The sequence below is a fragment of the Nannospalax galili genome, unplaced genomic scaffold (genome assembly GCF_000622305.1).
Source record: "Nannospalax galili isolate Female #2095 unplaced genomic scaffold, S.galili_v1.0 scaffold598, whole genome shotgun sequence".
Lineage (NCBI taxonomy): Eukaryota > Metazoa > Chordata > Mammalia > Rodentia > Spalacidae > Nannospalax > Nannospalax galili.
In genome coordinates, this window is record NW_008342423.1 from 1,675,329 (window position 1) to 1,701,696 (window position 26,368).

The 26,368-nt window shown below is 41.8% G+C and overlaps 1 protein-coding gene across 3 annotated transcripts in view; it reads left to right on the forward strand.

The window, feature by feature from the left end:
- The first annotated feature begins 786 nt into the window (after positions 1-786).
- Lrch3 (leucine rich repeats and calponin homology domain containing 3) overlaps positions 787-26,368 on the forward strand; it is a 122,429-nt gene continuing 96,847 nt past the window's right edge. For all 3 annotated transcript variants that reach the window (XM_017799493.2, XM_029566167.1, XM_029566168.1), the window contains exon 1: positions 787-1,066. In XM_017799493.2, the coding sequence (XP_017654982.1) occupies positions 811-1,066 (256 nt within the window). In that variant the 5' untranslated portion in view covers positions 787-810. The remainder of the gene's footprint in view (positions 1,067-26,368) is intronic.

Sequence of the window (26,368 nt, forward strand, 5' to 3'; positions counted from 1 at the left end):
TTAAAACACTGAGAAGTATGATAAAGAGTGCAATATTAGTGAGGTCTGATTGGTTTAAAATGGAGTGTTATTTTCTACTTTTTCATTACTTGAATAGTTTTAATTTTGGTCTTTTGGTTCTAACTTTAATCCTTTAGTTTATTGTCTGAATATTTTGTGTTTCTCAATTTGGGCTGCACACCTAAATGTTAAATATGATTCGTACTGCTGTAGTCAGCAATAAATTCATTCTTAAAAAACAGTTACTATTTGGATGCTTGTTTTCATTAAGAGTTTTTTCATAAAAAGAAAGGAGACTAAAATATTTACATAACTAAACAAGAATGAGCGAATTTGGAGCCGAATGTGCGCACACAGTATTTTTTTTTCCTCAAATACTAATAGTATATCTACGAATCTCAACTTAGATCATCTAGCAGTACAATAATTTGAGAGTCGTTTTCGTTTTTTAGAGAGTTCCTTCTTAGTGTCCAAGTTTCTGGCTGTGTTAAGAATTTTTGTTCCTTAATCTAACCCACTACTGAGGGAGGAAGACAGGGAAATTTTGTTGAGGAACATTGTTACATTTTTGGAGTGACATTTTAGAAATGCTGCTGGAAGCCCAGAGTAGCGGGAGCTGCTGTAGATCCGGGACGTCCGTGTAGCGCCCCCCCCAACGCCCCCCCCCCCCCTCGGTGTGCAAGGGGCAGCGCCTGGCAGGGCCCGGCGCATCCCGAGAGCTGCCGGGGGTCTGCGAGCCCTTTTCCCCGCCCACCCATCTGATCGGGCCGCGCATGCGCGGAGCCGGGCCGGAGAAGTGTCGGCTGGGAAATGGCGGCCGCGGGCGCGGTGGCAGCGGCTGTGGAGTACGCTGGCCCGACCGCGTCCAGAGGGAACCTCTCTGGTGCTAACTGTGGCCCGGGCCCGGGGGCAGGGCCTGGTTCTGGCCCGGGCTCGTGGAGCCGCTCGGTCGACCGAGCCCTGGAGGAGGCAGCGGTCACTGGGGTGCTGAGCCTGAGCGGCCGGAAACTGAGGGAGTTTCCCCGGGGAGCGGCCAACCACGACCTGACGGACACCACCCGAGCGGGTGAGCGGGGACGGGGCTGGGGAGGGGGCTCCGGGCCCACCCGGGTAACGGGAACGCTGCCCGCGCGCCCCCGGGCCTGGCGGGACCCCGAGCCTGGGCGCGGCAGCATCTCTGGAGGGGATCGGAGGACTGGCGGATGGGCGCCCAAGTCTCTTCAGAGTCCGCAGCCGGTGCTGGGGAGATTGCCACACCCGGGTCTGCAGCCCGGTGTCCGCAGGATCCACCGGGCTAGAACTGGGGAGTATAGCACGCATGTTCTTAAGTTCTCATCACAGTAGCGTGGGTCACTGTCGAAGGACCGAACTCTGCACTGGCGTCTTTCCCAGAGTGAGTGGGTGAGTGGGTGAGTGAGTGAGTGAGTGAGTGAGTGAGTGAGTGGAGATGAACATGAGTGAGTGGAGAGAGATGAACTTCAAAGCAGTAACTTCTTTCTCCACCTCCATCAGTTGACCTACTGAAAGGTACTTGTGAAAATCACCATCCCATCTCTTGAGGTGCTCATTACGTTTCTCTGTTCTTCATGCCCACCAAGAAAAGCTGAAAGGAAGAAAACTTCTCAGGAGATTGCTTGCCCCATTTACATTTGCGTTTCCCTTTGAAAACATTACTTCGCTTTATATTGTTGAACACAGGAAAGAGAATGGGAATTAAGTGTTAACTTGGTTTCCTCAGTTGTGGGAAACAATGTATGGTGACTGAGGTATTCGGTATACTATAATGTGTTCCTCTTGTGTTTAAAATACAGCTTCCTCAGGGAGTAGATTAAGAATCGCGTCTATTCATGTTGGACACAAATACAAGAGAGGAAAACCCCCACACAATGTGGTTAAATAGTTTGTGTTTATGTAGTGAATGCACTACACTGTGCCATCCTCATTCTATTCTATTATAAAATGGTAGCGTTAATACTTTTCTTATGCCTGTGTAGTTAATTAACAATTGATAAGTATGACACATGATCACTCATACAGAAAACAAATAGAGCTGAGCTGGCATGTAAAAAAGGCCTTTGCCATCTAGCCTGACAACCTGAGTTTAACACCCAGAACCCACGTGATGGAAGTAGAGAGATGACTCCCCCAAGTTATCTTCCGACTTCCACACAGGCACCGTAGCCCATGTATGATACACATATACACACAGAATATTTAAAAAAAATAACTGTTGAACTACCTGTAAGAAACTGTTCTTTCCAAAGAAACTTTTGCTCAGCTTACTTAAGCTAATTTTTGGAAGCAGTTCTGAATATAATTTAGGATGTGTGTGTGTGTGTGTGTGTGTGTGTGTGTGTGTATGTAAATGATACTAAAATCAAACTTGCTAAGGTAACAAGCAACCACTTGAATTTTATTTATGTTGATAAACACCATCTAAAATTGTCAGTCATACCCCAAAGTTCTTGATCCTGCTCGGGCGATGGCTGTTTGTATGGCACAGTGATTTTCTATTTCTGTGAATCATTTTGATATTGCTACATTATGCCTGACACTAAAGAGTTGATAACAAGAGTCTGTCTAGCTTACTACCTAAGATGGCTCATGAGTAATTCTAGGAGCAACATGCTGAGCCTTCAGGAAAAATTTTATTGGCAAAGAAAACTGAAAGACATTTATAAAGAATACTACTTAATCCCAAGGAAATGTTTCCTTTCTGTGCCCTGAATGTTATTACTCATACTTTAATGCTCTAGTTTCTATATAAATCATGTTTTCTATGTTGGTTGTCAGTTTATCTGCTCAAAAGTATAAAAAAGATTAAAGATTATAAGGTATTTTATAACCTATTAGACTAGGTTCATTTCTAACTTTGGCAGAATAAAAACAGTCTCCAAAATGTTTAATGCCTGTGACATAGTTTAATGAGTGTTCATTATTTGATGTTCATTTTTAGGTGTTTAAAATACATTGCCTTGTTAAATGTACACAACAACATATGGATTGAATTTGATTATACTCACTTGAATAAGAGGACTAACTCAGATAGTCACATAAACTACTACCGGTAGAATTTCAGCCCAGATGCATCTGACTGTTTTCTCCATCATATCAAACATTTTCCCTCTGTGCAATGAGATATTTTTCTTCATATTTCAGACAGTGAAACCAAAGCTTAGAGATACTCAATAATTTGCTCAGACCATTAGCTAAACAACAGGAGCAGGATGTTCCTTGTTTGATATAATTTCAAAACTCATATTCTTCCTTTTCTAGCAGTTATTTTTTGAGTTCAGACTTAAGATTATTTTAAAAAATTTATATTTTATGTATATGAGTGCTTGTATTGTGTGTAATAAGTGCACCATGTGTATGCAGTGCCTATGGAGGTCAGAAGAGGGCATCTGATCCTCTGGAGCTGGAGGAGCTGGAGTTACAGCAATTGTGAGCCACATGATATGGGTGCTGGGAATTGAACTCAGGTCCCCTGCATGAACAGGATGAACTTTTTGTTTTTATCTTTTTGAGACAGTGTCTCCCTGTCGGCCTGGAAATCACTAGTTGGCCTGGAACTCACTCTGTAGACCCAGCTGGCCTGGAACTCACAGAGATCCTACTGCCTCTGCCTCCCAGGTGCTAAGATCAAAGGTGAGTCCCACCATGCCTGGCTATACTCTTTTTTTAAAAAATATTTTATTTATTTTTATTTTATGTGTATGCGTGTAGGTAAGTGCATCCATGTTGTGCAATGCCCAAGGAGGACAGAAGAGGCTGTTGGATCCCATGGAACTGGAGTTACAGATAGTTGTTAGCTGCATGTGGGTGCTGGGATTTGAACCCAGGTCTTCTGCAAGAACAGCCAGTGTTCTTAACCACTGAGCCATCTCTCCAGCCCAAATTCAGACATATAATAGCTAAAATATTTTTCTAAAGTAGACTATAGAAAATTTAAAACCATGCAAAATTATATAAAGAATTACCTCACAAATTTTTCTTTCATTATGTATAGAATGTGGGGGCCGGAGAGTTGGCTCAGTGGTTAAGAGCACTGGCTGCTCTTGCAGAGGACCTGGGTTTGGTACTCAGCACCCATGTGGCACCTAGTAACTGTCCATAACTTTAGTTCTAGGGGATTTGATGCCCTCTTCTGACCTCCATGGACATTGCATATGCAGGCACACATTAAGCAAAACACTTCATACACATAAAAAATAATTTAAAAAACTTTTTTGCAGTATGGAGTGATGGTAGAGTTACTGTCTGTTCTAGCTTGTTTCTTCATTGCTGTGACAAAACACTTTGACCAATACCAACTTGGAGAGGAAAGGGTGTGTTTGTCTTACATCTCCCAGGTCACAGTTCATCAGGGAGCCCAAGGTAGGAAGTCAGGGCAGAAACCTGGAGGCAGGAGCTGTAGCACAGGCCATGGTGGAACACTGCTTACTGGCTTGCTCCCCTGGCCCCTGCTCAGCCTGCTTTCTTATACAACACAGGCCCACCTGCCCAGGGATGGTACCACCCACAGTGGGCTGGGCTTCTCACAGCACTCAATAATCAAGAAGATGTCCCACAGACATGGTCACAGGCCAGTCCAATGCAGGCAATTCCCCAATTGAGGCTCCTTTAGTGTATCAAGTTGACACTAAAGCTATCCAAAACACTGTCTTTTAAGAATTATGTCCTGGGGCTGGAGAAATGGTTTAGCAGGTGAGAGCACTGGCTGCTCTTACAGAGGACCTGGGTTTGGTTTCCAGCACCCATATGGCAGCTAACAACGATCCTTAACTCCAGTTCCAGGGGTTTGACACCTTCTTCTGGCCTCTGCAGGGATTGTACAGCATGGGTGCACTTATATATATTCAGGCAAAACACATATTCACATTAAATATAAATAAAAAATAGAAAAGAATTTACATCCTAAGAAACTACGTGTATTTCCTATACCATTTATAACTGGACATGATTAGAATTTATCAGGATTTTTCTTGAGGTTATTTTTCCCTCTTCTGTTTACTTAAAAAGGTTGAAAAGGAGAGACTAAGTAGATTGAGCATAGATTTGGAGCATAGATTTAGTCATTATGGCTGTAGAAATAATCAGAATTGATAGGGTATGAAAATCTGAAAAGTAGATCATAACGGAAAATTAAAATGAAAAAAATGCTGCTTGGGTTAATTTTGAAAATAAAGATAACTGAACTGTTAATCCTAGAGGACTGGAAAGGTAATGGCAGTACTCAGCGCTAAGCAGCCCAGGCAGTATTAGCTCTTTGTTACTGTGACAAAGCACCTGAGAGAATTGGAAGGAGGAGGAGGTGCTGGACAGATGGCTCAGCAGTTAAGAGCACCCAAGAGTGTGCACTGCACTTAGAGGACCCCAGTTTGGTTCCCAGCACCCACATCAGGTGGTTCACAACTGCTTGTAACTCCAGCTCCAGGGGGATCTGACGTCTCTGGCCTCCATGGGTACCGGTTCTCATGTGCACATCCCTATAAACATAATTTAAATAATAAAAAATAAATCTTTAGAAAAAAGGAAATGGAAAGGCCTATTTGGCTCATGGTTTCAGAGGTTTTAATCTCTAATTTGACCAAGTTACCTACAGCAGAGGAGGCATGCTAATGTTATGGTGGCCTGGAAACAGAGGCAGGAAGGGCCTGAGCTCCCTGTATCCACTTCAAGGGCATAACTCCAGTGACCTACCTTTCTTCCATTAGACCTTCACCTGAAGAGTCCACCATTTCCAGTAGCACTGCAGGCTGGGGACCAAGTCCAAACACTTCAGATTTCAAACTATAGCAAGTTTTTACCATATTCCAGTTACTGTGCTAAGATAACTCACTAACATACAACAATCACGAGCTATAACTACTGTTTTTTTTAATTATTTTTATTTCATGTGTATGAGTGTTTTGTCTGCATGTATGTAAGTTCACTATGTGCTTGCAGTGTCCAAGGAGGCTAGAAGAGGGTGTTGGATCCTCTGCAACTGGAGTTACAGGTGGTTGTTAGCCACCATGTGGGTGCTGGATAAACCTGGGTACTCTGCAAGAGCAGCCAGTGCTCTTAACCACTGTACCATTTCTCCAGGTTTTCGCTATGTAGCCCTTACTGGCCTGGAATTCACGGCGATCCACCTGCCTCTGCCTCTGCCTCTGCCTCTGCCTCTGCCTCTGCCTCTGCCTCTGCCTCTGCCTCTGCCCCTGCCCCTGCCCCTGCCCCTGCCCCTGCCTCTGCCTCTGCCTCATTCTACATGTCACAAGATTGAAACCCAGAAAATTATATAATTCCGTCAGGATCTCACAGCTAGCAGGTGAGAACTAGGATGCAAATTTGGATATAGCTAGATATACTGGTACATGTCTATAATGTACCCCTGAGGAAGCTGAGGCAGAAGGATCAGGACTTAGAGGCAGTCTGAGCTACTTAGGAAGTTCAAGACAAGCTTGGGCTAGTTAATGATATATAGCCAGAAGAAATATAAACCAAGAGCTTTAGAAAGAAACTGGGGCTAGAGCATAAATTCTAGAGATTGATAATGAAAGTTGTGAGTCTAGAATCTTCTCTAAGAAATCTAAGATTCTTCCTCTAAGAGAGTATAAAGTGAGTCACCTACATTTTGAGAAGGAGGAAGAAGAATCAGTCTGAGGGAAAAACAAGGTTCAGTAACTAGGCCTGTTCTAGAATTCATAGAATCCTAAAGCTTGAAGGAATTGCAGTAACTATCTGAGTCACTTTACAAACGACAAGCATTCTCAGTTTAAATGATGTACTTAATAGTGTAGGGGCTGCAGAGATGGTTCAGTGTTAGGAGCTTCTTTTCCAGAGGACCTGAGTTCAGTTCCCAGCACCCATGTCAGGCAGTGCACAGCAGTCTGTTACTCCAGCACGGAACTCACAGGCACACCCCCCCATATACACATAACTAAAAAATTAATAAAAATCAGATTTTTTTTGTCTTTTTGAGACAGGGTCTCCCTGTAGCCCCAGCTGTCCTAGAACTCACCATGTAGACCAGGCTGGCCTTGAACTCACAGAGATCCACCTGCCTCTGCCTCCCAAGTGCTGGGATTAAAGGCGTGCACCACCATGCCTGGCCTAAAAATTAGATATTTTAAAAAAACTGTATAGTGTGACTGGGCATAATGGGGCAGAGACAGGCAGATCTCTGAGATTGAGGCCAGCCTGGTCTATGTAGAGAGTTCCAGGTCAGCTGGGGCTACAGGGACACCTTGTCTCAAAACAAGCAAAACGACTATAGTGAGATGATAGTGTTTCATAGATGGCAAACATGAGTCATAGTAGAAACTGTAAGAAATGTCTTTTGAATGGAAGACAGAAAGCAAGAAACCTCAGAAGTGGGAAAAAGCCCATGGCTGAAGATAGGATGGGGCTGGGGAGGCAGGAGTAAGATTGCACACATGAAAAGAAAACAAATTGAGATGTGGGTGCGTCAAGTTAATGCAGCATTATTGAGGTCATGCTTATTTCTTAGGTAAGAAGAGTAGCAACAAAAATGCTATCTTTTAACTTTTCAAGAATATAATCTCTAACCCAAAAATTATGATTTTGTGATTCTTAGAAATATGTACTGGAGTGCCAGGTCTTAAGTGGAAACAATGTTTTTCTTAGATCCTTATTTGGTATCTATCTTTTTAATCAGTCATGATGTATGTATATACATGAATTTTTCTAGAACCATGCTTTCCAATGTGATAGTCACTAGCCATAGATGCCAGTGATCAAAATTATTTTTAGATGTGGTGGCACATGCCTGTAATCCCAGCACTTAGAGGGCTGAGGCAGGAGGATAGGGAGTTGCAGGTTGCAGACCAGCCTAAGCTAGCTAGTGAGACCCTATCAATTAATCAAGCAACTAATTAAGCTGGGTATGGTAGCATGTGCCTGTGCTCTCAACTACTCAAGAGGCTGAGGGAGGAGGATCCTGTGAGTGTAGGAATTCAAATCCTGTATCACATAACAGTGAGCAGCATGATGGGATGTCATCTCAATATATATATGTATTTATATATAATTTGTATATATTTAAAACATTTCTGCCAGCAAGATGGCTCAGTGGGAAATGTGTTTGCCACCAAGTCTGACAACCTTGAGTTGATCTCCAAAACCTTTTGGTGGTGAAAGGGGAGAACTGACTTTCGAAAATCTGCTTCTTACTTCCACACATAGGCTGGGGTACATGCCTGCCTGCATGCATGCATGCATACACACACATACAAAAATAAATAAATAAGGGGCTGGAGAGATGGCTCAGTGGTTAAGAGGACTGATTGCTCTTGCAGAGGACCCGGGTTCGATCCCCAGCACCCACATGGTGGCTACGAACTGTCCTTAACTCCAGTTCCAGGGGAATCCGAAGCCCTCTTCTGACCTCCGCAGCACTGCACAACACAGGTGTACTCACGTACATGCAGGCAATACACTCATACACATAAAATAAAAATAATAAATATTTTTTAAAAATAAGTAAATGTAAATTAAAATTTTGCATCCTGGGGATGTAGCTTAGTGGTAGAGAACTTACCTAGCATGTGCAGATACTGGGTTCCATATCCTGGGTGGACAGATGGATGGATGGATGGATAATTGATTCTTGAGGTATATTAACCATATTTCAGGTGCTCAGGAGGTCTCTGTCTGTCTGTCTGTTTTTTTTTTTTTTTGAGACAGAGTTTCCCTGTATCCCCAGCTGGCCTGGAACTTGCTATGTAGACCAGGTTGGACTCAAACACACAGAGATTATCCACCTGCCTCTGCTTCCCGAGTACTGGGATCAAAGACGTGCGTCACTGCGCCTAGCTCACTAGGTCTTTATGTCATATTGAACAGCAACTGGACAGACCTTGCCTGTCATATTGAACTTCACTGATAGAACTTTTTCGTCACAAATAAAATAGAACCCGTTCATCTTTATAGAAAATTATATTGGGCAGTAATATTGAGGGTAAATGGAACTGAAGTTTTTCTGCATTATTTATATTTAAATCACACTTATTTTAGCAGTTTTACTATACCCATGAGAATAGTAAACCACCAATGTGACCAGAGCTTTCAAATAATGACTGAGAGGGTGGAGGGAGTCAAAGGGAGAAGGTGGCAGCAAAGCAGTACTCACAACTACAAGATTCTCATAAGCTATTGGCAGGGAACTCCATGTGATATTTTCTTTTATTAAAAAAAAAAACATTGGGGCAGGGAGATAGCTCAAGCCTGACTACTCACAAGTTCCCGAGTAAAAGCTAAACACAGTGGTTACCTCTGTAACCCATCTCGCCCCTATTGGACAGTGGGAAGTGGAGACAAGATGCATGCAGGCCAGCCAGCATGGTGAACATGGACTCACCACACAGGTTACTGTATATAGGCATGTCCAACCTTTTGACATTGTGATAAAGTGTTGTATCTACAAAGTTCACACTCAAGAACCATGCAATCAAGTTACAAAAAATAAAATCCATAGTGTTTTATGTAAGTTAAGATATTGTGTGGGCTGCACTCATAGCTGTCCTTGGCCTCATGTGGCCCTGAAGAATGTGGGTTGGACAGACCTGATTCCCAGTGCAGATAAGAAAAAGAACACAGTAGAAAACAGAAAGCACTTGAACTGATACTTTTACCAAAGTGGAGTTCCAAATGGCCAGTGTGGAAAAGTGCTCAACCTCTTTAGTGATCCAGGGAATGGAAAACAACCACACTGAGAATCCTTGAAGGGCTGGTAATCCCAAGTTCCACAGAATGTGAAGCAGTGTGGATCACACACTGTGCTGATGGAACTGGGGAGTGGTGCACTGACTTTGAAAAAGAATTTGGCGCTGTCCAGCACAGTAAAATGCTATGTTCTATGACCTAGAAATTTGACCCTGAGGTGTGTGTATCCCAGGGAGACTTGTGTATGCGCAAACCATGATATATGTGTATTCATATACATGAGTGTTCATAGCACTGTTCATACGCGACAACTCAAGTGATCATCAGTGATGGATAAATCAGCATGGTATGTCTATGTGACTTTATGGCAGTGAGAATGGTGAGCTACAACTACACATACTACGTGTAAGCCATAGAAACAGTGCTGCATAAATGAAGCACGGACAGTATATGTGGCACAAGGGTATCTTTAAAAGTTCAAAAACAACAAAATACATATATATGAAAAATACAAAGAAAAAATGTTAATGTGTTGTTGAATTCAGTTGTTTTGTTACATCCACGAAGGATATTACTCTAATTTTGTTTTCTTGTGCCTTCTGTGGCTTTGGTAAGGTGATCCTGACTGTAAAATGAGCTAGGAGCTATTCGTTCCTCTTCAATCTTTGGAAAACATTTGAGAAAGATTAGTATTCTTTAAATGCCCTGAACTCATCAGGTGCTTTTCTTTATGTTACTGATTCAATCTCTTCTTAGTCCTTATTAATCTTTTCAAAATTTCTGTTTATGATTTATAATGGATGAGTTGTATTTTCTAAGAGCTTATCCATTCCCCAGTATGTTGGTTATGAAAGCTTTGAGTATTCATTGACAGAACAGATTGATGAATGAGAAAGTGAGACGATTCTTAGCTTTGGAAATAATGATGGCTGACTTCTGCCTAACTAGGTTTGTGGGGATTACTACACAGGCAAAAGGCTGGCCTTGAATGCCATCCGACTTCCCGTCTTAGCATGGCATTACAAGGATGAGCCACTCCCAGCTTCTAACCATTTCATTTTCTAATGAAAAGCTATAGCCTGTTGGTTCTCCAACTTGAGTATCATGAAATCACTTGTGGCAGTTTTAAAGCAATGTGCAGCCCTACATGTGCCCTCTAGAGATTGGATTCAGATCTGAGGTGGGGGTCTCTTAACTGCATTTTAAACATGCAGCCTAATGGTTAAAGATGTAGAAGGTGGTCAAGAACCATCACTTGAGAAATAATTCCTTAGGCTTTATTATTTTAAATTTTATTTAGAATAGCAATATTTCATGACTTGGAAGGGCTGCTGCTCTCACTTGAAGTAACTGAAGCTGTCCCTGATGTCATGCTGTCCGGCATTAGTTGTCATGGGAGATGATGTAAAGTGACTGCAAAAATCTTTATCTTTTTATCCACTAAAAGGAACCACAGCTTTTAAAGGATAATGGTGCTTTATTTAGGAGATGTGTGAAAAAGATGAACAGAGAAAGTTTATTCTTGGCAAGCATCTTCCAGGTTTTCAGGAGCAGTGTCAGAATGGAGAAACAGACCTGACAAATAATTAGGCAGTGACATATACATGCGGAGCATAACAGGTAGAGTCACTTGTAAATACCTATAGGAATGGGGTCAGAGTAAGAGGAAAGTACTAATTATAAATGTTTCAGAAAACACTTAATGAAAACCTTTATTATATGTTTTAAAGGTTAGTATCTCCACATACACCTCAAGAAAACAGAGGAAAGCCAGATGTGGTAGTGTATTCCTGTAATCCCAGTACCTAAGAGCATAGCCAGAATCAGTTCAAGGTTATCCTCAGCTGTATTGCAAGTTTGAGGCCAGCCTTGCCTATGTGAGAGCCCATCCTGAAAAAGCAAAACAAAAATAGGAATTAAAATTTCAGGAGTAGGGAGAGTAGGCAAAGTAAGAGTCAGCAAAACAGGCCCATCTCTTCCCGTTAGAGTTTCTTCTGATCTTGCTATCAGTTCATTTTCCATTACTGTGATGAAATATCTCAGGTGAAAAGAGATTTATTCATCTCACAGTTTGCGGGGTGGAGTATCCAAGAATGTGGCCCACCTTGTGTTTGGCCTTGGTCAGGGCCTCATAATGATAGCATTACAACGACTAAGGCAGAAGTCACCGGCAAGACTGGAAGACCACAGAGAGAAGCTGATCTTGTGCTTGTATAATAGCTCACTCTGAAGGGAGCTAACTGGGTCCCACAAGAACTATTTTAATACCTTTAGTCCTCAGTGATCCTTACCTTGCAGTAAGTCCCAGCTCTTAAAGGTTCAGCCATGTTCCATTGTTGCCAAGCTTCCAACACATGGCCATACTGTGAACACACTCAAGCCATATTTAAGCCATACTGTCTTAAAATCTAAAGGAAAATTCAGCCCAGTGACATTGCAGGATATAAGTGAAACATTGTTAACTAACCTATAATCCTTACACATCTTAAGAGTCATATTTGGTAAGAGTCTCTGTGTAGGAAAACATAATTTAATCATAGTGTTTGTATTAGCCAGTGTTCTGTAGAGAAACAGAGCGAATTGAATGCATATGTATAAAGGGGGATTTATTATATTGGCTTATGCTATTAGAGGCTGGAGACTCCAATAGTGACTAAATATTTGCAAGCTTGAGATAGGGGAACACAGTAGCTAAAACCAGCAGTACCAAGTACTGCTGTTGTGAGCCCATGTTCAAAGGCTAAAGAAGCTGGAGTCTGGTGTCCACCCAACAATGATAGCAGCAAAAATGCATACCCATTCAACAAAAATTGAACTTGCCTACCAAGGCAGACTTCATCTGTCTTTCATTATATGTTCTGACCGAGCTCCCATCTTGTTAGACAGTGCTGTCTGCATTAATGGATCTCCTATAATTTGCTGACCCACATGCACATCTGTCTCACAGAAACACCCTGATGTACTGAAGCAATTTTAAGTTTATTTATTATTATTATTTTTTTTTTTTTTTTTTGGTGTGAACTCACAGAAATCTGCCTGCCTCTGCCTCCCGAGTGCTGGGATTAAAGGTGTGTGCCACCACGCCCAGCTATTTATTTTTTATTTTATGTGTATGTGTATATTGCCTGTGTGTAGGTAAGTGCACCCACGTGGTGCAATGCCTGCATTGGTCAGAAGAGCCTGTTGGATCCCCTGGGACTGGAGTTATGAACAGTCGTTAACTGCCATGTGGGTGCTGGGATTCGAACCTGGGTCTTCTGCAAGAACAACCAGTGTTCTTAAGCGCTGAGCCATTTCTCCAGCCCCCAAAGCAGTTTTTCTAAGCATTTCTCAATCTGATCAGGTTGACAACAAAGATGAACCATCACAATATTAAATAGTACTCTTTGTAAGAGCCCTGATATGAACTAGGATAATGGAGATGTCATTTAGCCACATACTTCACATTTTAGACACATTTTTCAGCATTTTATTTATCATTGTTATTATTTTAATATGTTCTTGAAGCAGAGTCTCATGGGCTCTGCTTGAACTCTTGTTCCTGTTACTGCTGTCTTCCAAGTTGGGATTTCAGGGCTGCACCACCATCCTACTTACACACACACACACACACACACACACACACACACACACACACACACATACACATACACACATATTTTTTTATTATTTTTATTTTATGTGTATGCATGTATTGCCTGCATGTAGGTAAGTGCACCTGTGTCATGCAATGCCTGCATTGATCAGAAGGGGCTGTCGGATCCCCTGGGACTGTAGTTATGGACAGTTGTTAACTGCCATGTGGGTGCTGGGATTCGAACCCAGGTCTTCTGCAAGAACAACTAGTGTTCTTAACCACTGAGCCATCTCGCCAGCCCCATTACATATAATTTTTTTAAGGCTGGTTTCACTGTGCGTCCACACTTATGTAAAACTTGGTATGTAGCTCAGACTGGCACTGAACTTGTGATCCCCCAGTGCCAGATTTCAGGCATGAACCCCACTCTTGACTATACATTTAAATAATTCATAGGATAATGTTTGATTGAACTAACATATTTTTGCACTGACGTTGAGTTCAGAGAAGTTTAGACTTGACTTTCAATGTAATAATGTTAACCTTCTTAAACAGTGGTTTCCTCATCTGTGCAATGTCTTCCTGATAAGGCTTTGTGAATTAAGAGTCTAGCCATATGGAATAATTAACAAAGGTTCTTAGAACTTTTGTTTTTAGTAATAGTCTTATCATGTAACCCTGGTTGTCCTAACTTAGCATGGAGTCCAGGCTGGCCTCAGACTTGCAGAAATCTTCCTGCCTCTGCCTCCTACTCATTTGTTTGGGTTTTTTTCCTTATTTTTTGAGGTGCTAGAACCCAGGGCCTCGTGTATGTTCAGCACCCAGTCTACCACAGAGCTATTTCTTCTAATTGATTTGTGTTTTCGCAGAATTCTTTGTTGAAGCCATTTTTTAAACAATGCATGATTTAATTCCTCTGAGTTGTATTTTTAAATTTTTTTATTTTTATGTGTATTGAGTGTATTGTCTGCTTGTATGTAAGTGCACCCGTGTTGTGCAATACCTATGGAGGTCAGAAGAGAATATCAGATTCCCTGGAACTGGAATTATGGATGGTTATTAGCTGCCATGTGGGTGGTAGGACTCGAACCCAGGTCCTCTGCAAGAGCAGCCAGTGCTCTTAATCACTGAGCCATCTCTCCAGCCCCAGTTGTACTTTTGTACTTTTAACTTTTGTTTTACCTTTGTGTGTGTGTGTGTGTGTGTGTGTGTGTGTGTGTGTGTGTGTGTGGTGTGTGTGTAAAGGATTTTCTTCAAAAAAAAATTTTACGGGGCTAGAGAGATGGCTCAGTGGTTAAGAGCGCTGACTGCTCTTGCAGAGGACCCGGGTTCGATTCCCAGCACCCATGTGGCAGCTACGAACCATCCTTAACTCCAGTCCCAGGGGATCCGACAGCTTCTTCTGACCTCCGCAGCATTGCATGACACAGGTGCACTCACACGCAAGCAATACACTCATACACATAAAATTTAAAAAATAATAAAATATTTTTAAAAAATGTATTTTACATTTATTTATTTGTTTGGGAAGGGTGGGAAAGAAGGCATGTGTGTGCCATGGTATATGTGTGTGGAGTCAATTCTCTCCCACCATCTCGATTCCTGAGATTGAACTCAGGTCATCAAGCTTGGTGGCAAGCACCTTTACCCGCTGAGCCATCTCACTAGCTCTAAGAACTTCCTTTTATAAGTTCTAAATTTATTTATTTATTTATTTTTATGTGCCTTAAGTGTATTGCCTGCATGTATGTAAGTGCGCCCATGTCATGCAATGCCAGTGGAGGTCAGAAGGGGGCCTCCGATTTTCCTCTGGAACTGGAGTTACGGATGGTTTGTTGGCCACCATGTGGTGCTGGGAATTAAGCCAGTGCTCTTAACCGCTGAGCCATCTCTCCAGCCCCTTAAATTCTTTATTTTAGTTATCTTTAGACTTCCTATTACTTGAAGTTCAGCTATCAAATAGTAATTTTATGTTTTCCAACAATGTTTTCATTTTTATAATGTCTCGTGTTTACAAAATACTCTTTTCCAAGTGACAGAATTCTCACTTGTTTTTGTTGCATAATTTTTACATTTCACACTTAAGGTGACTTTTAGATCATCTCAGTCTAGCATATGTCACCAAAACTAAACTTAGAACTCAAAATAGCTCTCTGAGATAAATTCCTTTGTAGCTGAGTCCAGTTTATTTTTCGTTTCTCTAGTTAAATTTCCTTATAACTTTCTTTCGTAGCGTAGCTTTGGAAATATGACCAAAATTTTATCAGCCTACACACGTTTTTCAGCATCCCACTCACAGATACGTGGAAAGCATAGCTGTGAAAAAGAAATAAAGCTGTTTTCAAGTTATTCAGAATACATAATTGGTTTTCTGAGAAAATATATACAAATTAATAACGTACAAAAACCAGGTAATACAAAAACCAGTTGAGCTGGGTATGTTGGCACATGCCATAGTCCCAGCTACTTTGGAAGCTGAAGAAGGAGGATCACAGGGTCAGCCTGGGAAATGTAACAAAACTCTGTAACTCAAAAATAAATAAAGAAAAGCAAACCATACCTGATAAGTTTTTCAGTAAAACATTTTTAAGGGTCTGACTATGCTCTTGTTTTAATGGAAAAGAGTATATCATTGAAAACTCAGGGAAGTTTATTCCCTAGGGGTCTTGGACTAGAACAGGGACTAGATTGGTGTAAAGACATAAAGATGAAGGTGGGGGCACTTGGGAGTCTAGGCTAGGAGGATGGCACGTTCGGGGCCAGACTGGGCTATGTAGTAAATTTAAGCTCTGCTCGAGTACAGCGAGACCTTTTTTTTCTTCATATTATATGTATTTTTTTTTATTTTTTAGAAGAAGCATTTCATTACAGCTTTAACATACTCAATAACAGTTTCCAGAGCAAAGATACATCTCTTTCAAAAGTGGCTATAAAACTTTTAGGTTCACTGTTGAATTAATACAGTTATACAATATACAATTCAGTACAAGCCCTGTAAGACATTGTTTCTTACAGAAAGACTCATCATTTTTGCTAATAACACTGAGATGTTGGCATATGTCTGTATGTATCTGATTATTACTAGTCATAATGGGTTGCACTCGGATCCTTGGCACCTGTGTATGTCTATAAAGTCATTGGGCAGATTTCAATGGTTATGTTCCCATAGCCTCCCCACCCACCCACTCCCCGACTAGAGCCCCTATACTCTGTCATCCCTCCTACTCTCCGCTGTGTTGTCGGCACCTCCAGCCGTTTCCCACTACTTGTCCATTTGGTGAATCTAGTCAGCCTATCTAAAGGTCTTTGTTTTAGGAAGGTCAGCTGTTCCTCATCTAGCAGCAATCCGTTGTCAACATTCCTTTAGATAAGATTGGGATCTGCTCTTCATTTTCCCAGTTCTATGCTGGGTTACTATCTGAGAGTCCCTTGGGCCACCCTGGCCAACGACTCAAAAGAAGGTATCTCCTATCTGGCAGAGACCTTAGCTTTTAAAGAGGGTCTGGGGGTGTAGCTCATTAGTAAGCTCTGGCCTAGCATGTATAATGCCTTGGTCTTGACTCCCAACACCGGGAGGGGTGGGAGTTGGCATACAAGATGGTAGGTAACTTTTTACCTGGTTCTTGCACACCTAGCTGATAAACTCCTCTAGGATAGTTTTCCTACCTGGAGGAACTTTGGGAGAGCCTAAGAAAAAAGACTGTTTAAGATAATGTCTCACTATGTATCCTTGACTGGCCTGGGACTCGCTACGTCCTCAGACTCACAGAGATTCATCTGCCTTTGCCTTCTGAGTGGTTGGATTAAAGGAGTACACTGCCATATCAGGGAAGAGAGAAGACTTCTTGAAGCTGATACTTATAAATGCCAAATATAACAGGCATTTATATCTACCCTGTAGGCAAGTCTGTCTTCATGGCTTTATGAACATATAAATCATACTACGAGGTATTTGAAGACTATCTGTGATACCAAAGACAGAACAATATACGAGAAAAAAGAACCCAGAAAAAATAACACCAATCTGGAAAAGATGACTCAGCAGTTGAGAGCACTGGCTGCTCTTGCAGAGGACTCAGGTTCAGTTCCCAGCACCTGCATGGCAGCTAATGACCATCCACGATCATTCCAGGAGATCCAGCACCCTCTTTGGATCTCCATGGGCATTGCATGCTCATAATGCACTTACATACATGAAGGCAAAACACTCAGACACATAAAATAAAAATAAATAAAAACAAAACCCTAAAAGAATCAGAAGAAAAAGAAGACTTCGGAAAAACCTAGAATTGTTATCCTTCCCCTGCCTTTTTAAGACAGAGACTAATGTAGCCCAGGCTGGCCTCTAACCTGCTATGTAGTTAAAAAATTTCCTCCAGTCTCTGCCTCCAGAGTGCTGGGATTATAAGCATGTGCTACCATGCCTAATTTTATGCAATGCTCGTGATAAAACCCAGGATTTTGTACATGCTAGGCCAGCATTCTATCAGCTGAAGCTACATTCCCAACATTTGTTTTGAGATAGTTTCATATAGCCTAGGCTAGCCTCTAACTTGCTGTGCAGTTAAAGATGATCTTGAACTCTATCTTCCTGCCTCCACATCCTAAGTGCTGGGATTACTGGTTTGTGGTACATTCCTGGTTCTAGAATTGATATCTTTAGAGTTAGAAAATAAGATATTATGGGTGCAAACTGGAGTATTAAATAGAAGTATAGCAAAAAGAATCAGGAACATTTGGAGCATCAGAACTTTAGAAATGAAAGAATTATATCTACCAGAAGATAGAAGAAATTCAAGAATGTAGGAAAAAGGAACCAGTAAGGGAGCATAGCTTGTGAGGGTTAGCACCTAGCAGTTTGGATTACAGCGAAAGCATATCACAAGAAGGTAAGGAAATTAAGCACTAGTTCATTTACTTTTCAAAGTAAAGGTTATAGCCCTGTAGATTGAGAGGGTCCACATGTGTTCTGCATAATGATAGAAAAAAAGATTAGGGAAATTTCAGAGCACTGGTGTCAGTAGGCTTAGTGTTGACAAATTTGCCCTAGGGTTAGTGAGCACAGTAAGGTACAGATTGTGAAGGTACAGACTGCTGTGTGGAAAGAATTCTCTCAGAAATGGGAACTAGACCTTGGAATGGTGACATGGCTCTCAACAATGTTATGTAAAAGTCATTGGTCCAGGTTGACATCTTTTGTGCATAAACCACATTTTGAGTGAGCCTCTGGAATAGGTGTTGGAGGCACCCAGAAAATAAATCTCACTTGAATCTTTACATATCTCTTGCACTGCTTGTTCTCTCTTTATCTACCAATCCTTAGTCTACTTGGTGTTTTGTTGTTGTTGTTGTTGTTGTTGTTGTTAAAGTGGAGACCACATGGAGGTGGTGGCAGATAAATACTCAGGAAGTTGGGATTCTTCTAAAAGATTAGAACAGAGAAAAGATTATTTGTAGACACAGAGATACAGTGAGATGGGTATAGAGTACATCAGCCTTGCCCATGTCTTGAACTTGGACTTGGACTGTCCAGAACCATGAGGAAATAGATCTGGGGTGTTGAAATCACTAGTGTGGAGTTTTTTTATTATCACAGCCCTAGCAAACTAGTGCAGTCTGTTCTTTCTTACTGTTTACGATTCTTTTGTTGCTTCCTTTCTGCTTAGGGAACTTCCTTTAGTCATCCTTTTAGATTAGATCTGCTGGCCACAAATTCTCTTAGTTTTCCTTCATTTGATAATGTCTTGATTTCCCCATTTATCCCTGAAGGGTGTGTTGCTGGATACAAATCCAGGTGACCAGTTGTTTTCTTTTTCTTTTTTTTTTTTTTTTTTTTTTTTTTTTTTTTTTTAACTCCCTGTAGCTCCAGCTGTTCTGGAACTCACTATTGTAGACCAGGCTGGCCTTGAACTCACAGAGATCCCCCTGCCTCTGCCTCCAGGTGCTGGGACTATAGGCATGCACCAGCACTCCTGGCTGACCAATTGTTTTCTATCAGCATTTCAGAGATGTCCCACCACCTTCTGGCCTCCTGGATTTACAATAAGAAATTCACCATCATTTCTATTTTTTCTCATTGTTTTCAAGATTTTTTCCCCTTTGTCTTCAGCTTTCAGAAATTTAGCTATAATGTGTCTTCTGTAGTTTTTGTGTTTTAAAAAATTTATTACTGTTGTTCTGTTTGGGGTTTGCTCAGTGCCTTGAGTCTGTTAGTTTATGGCTTAACAAATTCAGGAAGTGTTCAGACAGCTGCTTTTCCCAGTCTACCTTTCTTCTTTTAACAAAACTGTGAGTCTTAGATCTTTGTTATAGAACTACTGGTCCTTTATATTCTGTTCATTTTTTTCTTTTCAATTTACTTCCTGTCTGTTGTTCAGAATGAATAATTTTGAATATTCTGTATTTCAGTTCATTGCTTTTTTTCTTAAAGATTTATTTTATTTTTAATCATATATATATATGGGGGGGCTTTGTGTGGGTATGTGCATGTGAACGCACGTGCCTGTGGAGGTAAGGGATGGTGGGATGCTCCTGGTGCTGGAGTTACAGGAGGTTGTGAGCCACCTATAATGGGTGCTGGGAACTGAGAGGGTCATATGCAAGAGCAGGAAGCACTCTTAACCACCGAGCCATCTCTCCAAGCCCCTGATGTATTTTTCTATGCGCTCCATCTTCCTGTTGAAACCATTTGTTGGGTTTATTTATTTCAGGTATTGTATTTTTCAATTCTAAAGTTTCCATTTGACTCTGTATCTTATTTCCTTGTTGACACAATTTTTTTTTTTTTGGTCTTTTGAGATACGGTCTTAGTAGCCCTAGCTGGCCTGGAACTCATGTAGACCAGGCTGACCTTGAACTCACAGAGACCTCTCTCTGCCTCCCAAGTGCTGGGATTAAAGGTGTGCACCACCACACCCAGCTGTTGACATAATTTCTGTTTCTTTGATGAGGCTTTCTGTTTTTCAGGTGTTCCAAAGAGAGTTTTCATTGCTCACTGAAGCTTTTTCCTGATGGTCTAACACTTCTGTCATTGTAGTGCTTGTATTTGTTAGTGTCTTTCATTCAGTTTGAGATCTTCTGGCTCTTGATAAACAATCTCTACAACTGAAACCCGTACTTTTTTATAAGACCCTGGTTCTTATATAAAATGTCCATTTTGACTGTTGTACTCTGAGACTACTCTTGCTGGGGAAGAATATAGCCACCATTACTGCCAGGTTTCCCACTTAGCCTTTATTGACACCTTGAGGTGCAGGAATGCTGCTTTCTGTGGAACAGGGATGGGATTTCCAGCTCCCCAGTAGGCCTCCTCTGAAACCTGCCTTGCTGGAATGAATAGAAATTCCAATCATTATTCCCTGTATGCTTGCCACTGATCCCACAAGAGCAGTGGATGTTGTGGCTGGGTAGGGGTGGAAGTCTTTATCCTTTGCTAGGCCCTCTTCCACCATGCTTATAGGAAGGTATAGCATGCCTCCTTACTGCTGGGTAGGGGTGGGCTCCCCACAGAGTCCCCACTGACCTCCATGCAGTAGAGAAGGAAGTCTCATCACTAGCCTTCAGTAGAAGTCCCCTTCCCTTCGCAGTCTTCTCTGAAACCACCCTTGGAGAGTGGGATGATCAAAACTTCTGTTCTAGGCTGATGTCTTAGTTTCATTTCCTGTTGGCTGTGATAAAATACCCTGACAAAAGCACCTTAGAGGAGAAAGGGTTTATTTTGACTCACCCTCACAGGAGGGTACAGTCCATCCTGGAGGAGAAATCAAGGCAGCAGGAGTTTGAAGCAGCTGGTCACAGCACATGTACATCCAGTGGAGGAGACTGAGTACTGCTCAGTCCTGTCTCCATTTCTACAGTCTGTGTCCCAAACGGAATGGTCTCACCCATAGGGTGGGTCTTCCCACCTCAGTTAACATGATCAAGGTAATGATTATGCCAGGCTTGCCCAGAAACCAATCTCCTAGGTTTAGATTCTGTCAAGTTGACAATTAACACAGTTTACAAGGGGCCTGAAAAGAGTGAAAGATTAGGTTCCCTACATCTTTTGTGCGTAGAGTAAGGCCACAGTGTTTTCTGAGGTGTTTGACTAGAGTACAGCAGATGTTTTCTGTTTTGAAAAGCTGTCCCTTTCCTGGTCTTTTGACTAAAGAAAGTAGGCTTCTGTTGTCCCCGCCCCCTTTTTATTGAATTTTTGTGGATTTCATCCAATATATCTTAATCATATTTAGCCCCTCCTTCCCTGCACAGCCCCCATATCCTGTCCACAGGACTTCATGCATTTTGTCATATATGTTAAGGCATATCAAGTCAAATTTGTGTACCCAGACATCCCTCAATGTGAGTTCATCCACTGAAGCCTGGTCACTAGAGCTGGAACTGACCTCCTCCCTGAAGACTAGCTCTCATAGTTGTTTTTGTTTTCTTTTTCTTGTCTCTGCACATTGGTTCTGGATAGTTTCTGGGATGCCAACTTGGAAGCATGAGCTCCAAGCCTGGAATACATGGGACAGAACAAAGGTGCACAAGCAAGCAAACACCAGCAAAAAAACCAGGACAAGGCAACCCCTGCTCCTTCCTGCTATTCTTTGAGTCTCTAGGTCCCTAGCTATCTCCTTTAACCTTTTAGAATCTTCTAGTTTAGAGTATGCCTGTTTTATGTATACTAGCAGGATGATAGTTGTGTAGCAGAAGGAACAAGAAAAAGTATATCTGTCCTATCTTCCTGAAAGCAAAAGTCACTAGCATTTTAAGTTACATAAATTTACTACTTTGATTGCCAGAGCAGCCAGTGCTCCGAACGACTGAGCCATCCGTCTAGCTCCAATTTTTATTGCATTCTATCTCATGTTTTTTATAGGTATAGTATAGTGATTGAAAACAATGAAATATATATGCATATTTTTATAGTGTGGCAAGTTTAAAAGTTTCAAAAATATAGCTGTCATCAGTCATCAAGGTATCTTTATTTGACAAGGGCAGCTTTGTGTTCTTTCTGCTTACTGTCTAACTGCAGGAAGCCACATAAACAGTATTGGGGTTTGGTAGTCTGTTAAGTAGTTATATTACTTTCATGTAATACTTTAAGTACTTGATGTTCCGTAAGAATTTTGTTTAATTTCATACTGAAATGTGTATATTAGTTTTTTGCATTTTATATTTATCATTCTTTTATTATGTTGCTCAGTGCTCAGAAAAAAACTTCATATAGAGATTATTTGTCGTGATCTCTTGCTCTCTTAAATTCACAGTAGTCAGTGTTCTCGTAGAAAGTGACTGGAGGGTGTGTGTTTTGCATAATGGGCTTTATTTGGTGAAGATGAAGTCACTGTGTGGCCTGAAGGAGTTATTAAAGAACACAAGACTTTTGAATTCTAGAATTTCCTACTAAATGCCATTCTGGTGAAAACATTCATCTGTGTTAGGACTGGAATGAACCGAGGTTTTCCTGGCTTGATTACTGAGATTAGAGAAGTGATTTACTATTATATTGTTTGATAAAATAAAATATTAAAAAACTATTTTTTCTTGGTAAAGAGAAATGGGATTAGGAAAGGAAAAAGTAAGGAACTATCAGTTTCTGTTATATAGTTGTAAGACAAATTTTTGAGATTTAAAGTTCAAGAATATTTAGATTTTTGTCTCTGTAATTTGTGTTATTCAGTTTATTGCTGGAGCACAAAATAATGCTTTTAGAGAAGCTTGTAATTTTAAAGATTTTTAATGTTACCACTAAAAAGAGGCAGATTATATTTCTACTTTGATTCTGAGACATTCAATTTTAATTGTGGTAAAATATGCATAACAGAATTTATTATCATTTTAACTAGATTTTTTTTTTTAATGGTCTTTTTGAGCCAGGGTCTCCCTGTAGCCCCAGCTGTCCTGGAACTCACTATGTAGACCAGGCTGGCCTTGAACTCACAGAGATCCACCTGCCTCTGCCTCCCGAGTGCTGGGATTAAAGGCATGTGCCAGCGTGCGTGGCATCATTTTAGCAGATACTCCCCTTCCCCACCCTTCCTCCCCCAGCCCCTACTTACCATTCTACTTTATGACTGGCTTTGACTTTAGGAACCTCTGTGGATTTGGTTAGTATAATATTTGTCCTTTGTTGTCTGGTCTATTTCAGTTCCTGGCATGTTTGGCCTGTGGGCATGTCTGTGAGGCATTTTCTTGATTGTTGAGTAATGTGGGAGGGCCCAGTCCACTGTGGGTCCTGGTTGTATAAGAAAGCAGGCTGACCCTAAGTGACACATCTACAATGGAAGCTGTACACCTAAGGCTCACGGAACAGTGGAACAAGGGGTAGAGAGAATATTAATGCATCTCTCAACTCTTATCAATGAAGCTCCCTCATCCAGAAGACAGTGAACACATTTTTGGACAGGACTCTGATGTTAAACTTCACCCACCCAGGGCTCAGGGACCATTGTGGAAGAGGGGGCAGAAAGATTGTAGGAGCCAGGGGAGGAGGTGCGTGACCATATGGAAATAGAGTCTTATAGGCTCCTAGGACCTTGCTCATATGAACATACAGCAGTGGTGACAGTGTGCACAGGACTCATGAAAACTCAAGCATACAAAAACCCAGCATAGAACTGTGGAAATGGGCAGCAGGCCCCAATCTTAGCCAAACTATTAGGCAGCTGATTACTTCTGAGTAAGGAAGAGCTGATCTTTAAGGGAGTGACTCTAGATAGGCTGACTAGACCCCAGTGGATGAACTTGTACTGAGGGATGTCTGGGGACACTAACTTGACTTGATAGGCCTTAACATAAATGACAGAATGCATGAAATCCATTGGGGGGAGGGCACTATGGGAGGATGCCAGTGAGGAAGGGGATATAAAGATGATTAAGCTGTTGTGTATGAAATACACAAAAATTCAATGAAAAATTACAAGAGAAGGAAGGAAGGAAGGAAGGAAGGAAGGAAGGAAGGAAGGAAGGAAGGAAGGAAAGAAGGAAGGCTGAGCATAGGCTAAAGGAACAAGCCAGTGTTCTTCCATGATCTGTGCTTCAGTTTCTGCCTCCAGGTTCCTACCCTGGGTTTTTGTCTGACTTACCTCAAAGATGGTCTGTCTCTTGGAAGTGTAAGGTGCAATAAACCCTTTCTTCCCCAAGTTGCTTTTGTTTTTGTTTTGAAACAGGGTCTCCCTGTAGCTCCAGCTAGCCAGGAACTCACTATGTAGACCAGGCTGGCCCATTCTCAGAGAACTCTGCTTGCCTCTGCTTCCTGAGTGCTGCGACTAAAGATGTGTTCCACTATACCTGACCCTGGTTTGGTTTTGGTCTGAGTATTTTATCACAGCATTGAGCTGTTGTGCCCAGTTTGCGAGACCCCAAAGACCACCAAGGAGCCGACCGATGCAAACACACAAGGGTTCTTTTATTGTTACAAGCTTAAGCTTGGGTCCACTCTGTCACTGACTCAGCAGATCTCAGATGTGAGACCCCTTGCTTTGGGAGACAGGGGTTTTTATAGGTTTATTTCAGCAAGTTCAGCAAGTAGAGAAGTACAAGTTCTTCAGCCTGGCAAGCATCTGATTGGTTGCAGCCCAGTGCCAAACCATAAACTGCTGGCTTCAGGAAATCTGAAAAGAAGATATCTAGACTTTTAGTACTTTCCTGTCCATGGTTAATTGACCATTGGCAGGGGAGTTGTTCTCTACCCGTGGCAAGTATTGTGGTTTTTCTTGTAACAGGGCCCAGGGCTGGGTCAGTCCTATGGAGGTTTTATCCAAGATGGAGTCACTCAGGTCTCTCATTCCCCTCTCTGACTAGTACCTTGGGGGCCCAATATGGCATTCCCTTGCCTCATGTTCTTCACCCAGACTCTGGAGGGAGTGATAGTGGGTTTGCATTCCATTAGCTGTATAGCTCCCAGCCGCTCTTTTATAAAAGCTACCAATTTATTTAATATGCAAGGCCCAAAAGTCAAGAGCATAATTAAAATGAGGAGGGATCCGAGTAAGTTTGAAATCAAAGTGGTCAACCAAGGGGAGCTATTGAACCAGGATTCAAACCATCCTTGTTTAGCCTTATATTCGTTCTCTCTTCGAGCCAGACTTTCTCTAATCTTGGCCAGAGATTCTTTGATGACCCCAGAGTGATCTACATAAAAACAACACTCTTCCTTAAGGGCAGCACAGAGACCTCCCTGCTGCAAGAACAACAGGTCTAGGCCTCTCCTATTCTGCAGAACCATTTCTGCCAAGGAGGTTAGGGATTCTTGTAAATGGAAAATAGACTTTTCTAAGTTCTGGATGTCCATGTCTATTGCGTCTCTAAGGCTATGGTAGTTTTGGCTTTGTAAAGTCAAGGCTGAAATTCCTGTACCTGTTCATGCCAGTCCCAATCCCAGAAGAATGCATAGGCTGATGGCAGTAACAACTTCTCTTTCTTGGCCATCATGGTGACAGGGTCCTTGCCCAGTCAGGGCCCTATTCATATCCTGGTCTGAGTGATAAATAATTCTAGGGATTAGTTGTACTAGAACACAAAAATCTGATGATTGATTAAGAACTTTAGAATGGACACGTGGGGTTAATCCTGAAGTGCATGCCCACCATCCTTGATCTGGTGGTATCGAGTACGAGTTATTGGCCAGCACTGGCAGAGTCTGGTTGCATAGGGCAGTGTACTCATGAGGGGGCATGCCTATACATAGCCCTCGTCCTGAAACATCTTGTAGTGTAAGCCTGATTCCTTCTTGCTGAGCCCATCTACAGCTGTCCTAGTCTGGCACTAGGGTGGTGTTTCCTATGAACTCAATCCCCTCATAGTATGGGGGCCTTGATGAATAATATAACCAGCATGATGAGGTGAGGTCTGGCCTGGTATCATTGAATACCTGGTAAGTCTGGACCATTAGTGATCAAAGCGGGTCAGTGTCACCTACAGGAAGGCCATGGCTGTCAGAATAGTCATTATTTGAGGGGGCCGCTGTGGTTGACAAGATTGATTCTGGGGTAACCTTTAAAACAGCACCTGGTCCCAGGGGGACCGAATGGGTCTTATACTGAGGAACTCTTACTCTCAATTGAATAAAGTTCCTGGATCTGGTTTGGTCCATCCCACATAGAGTCTTATTCCCCAAATTTTTCCCATTTCCCAGCTTAT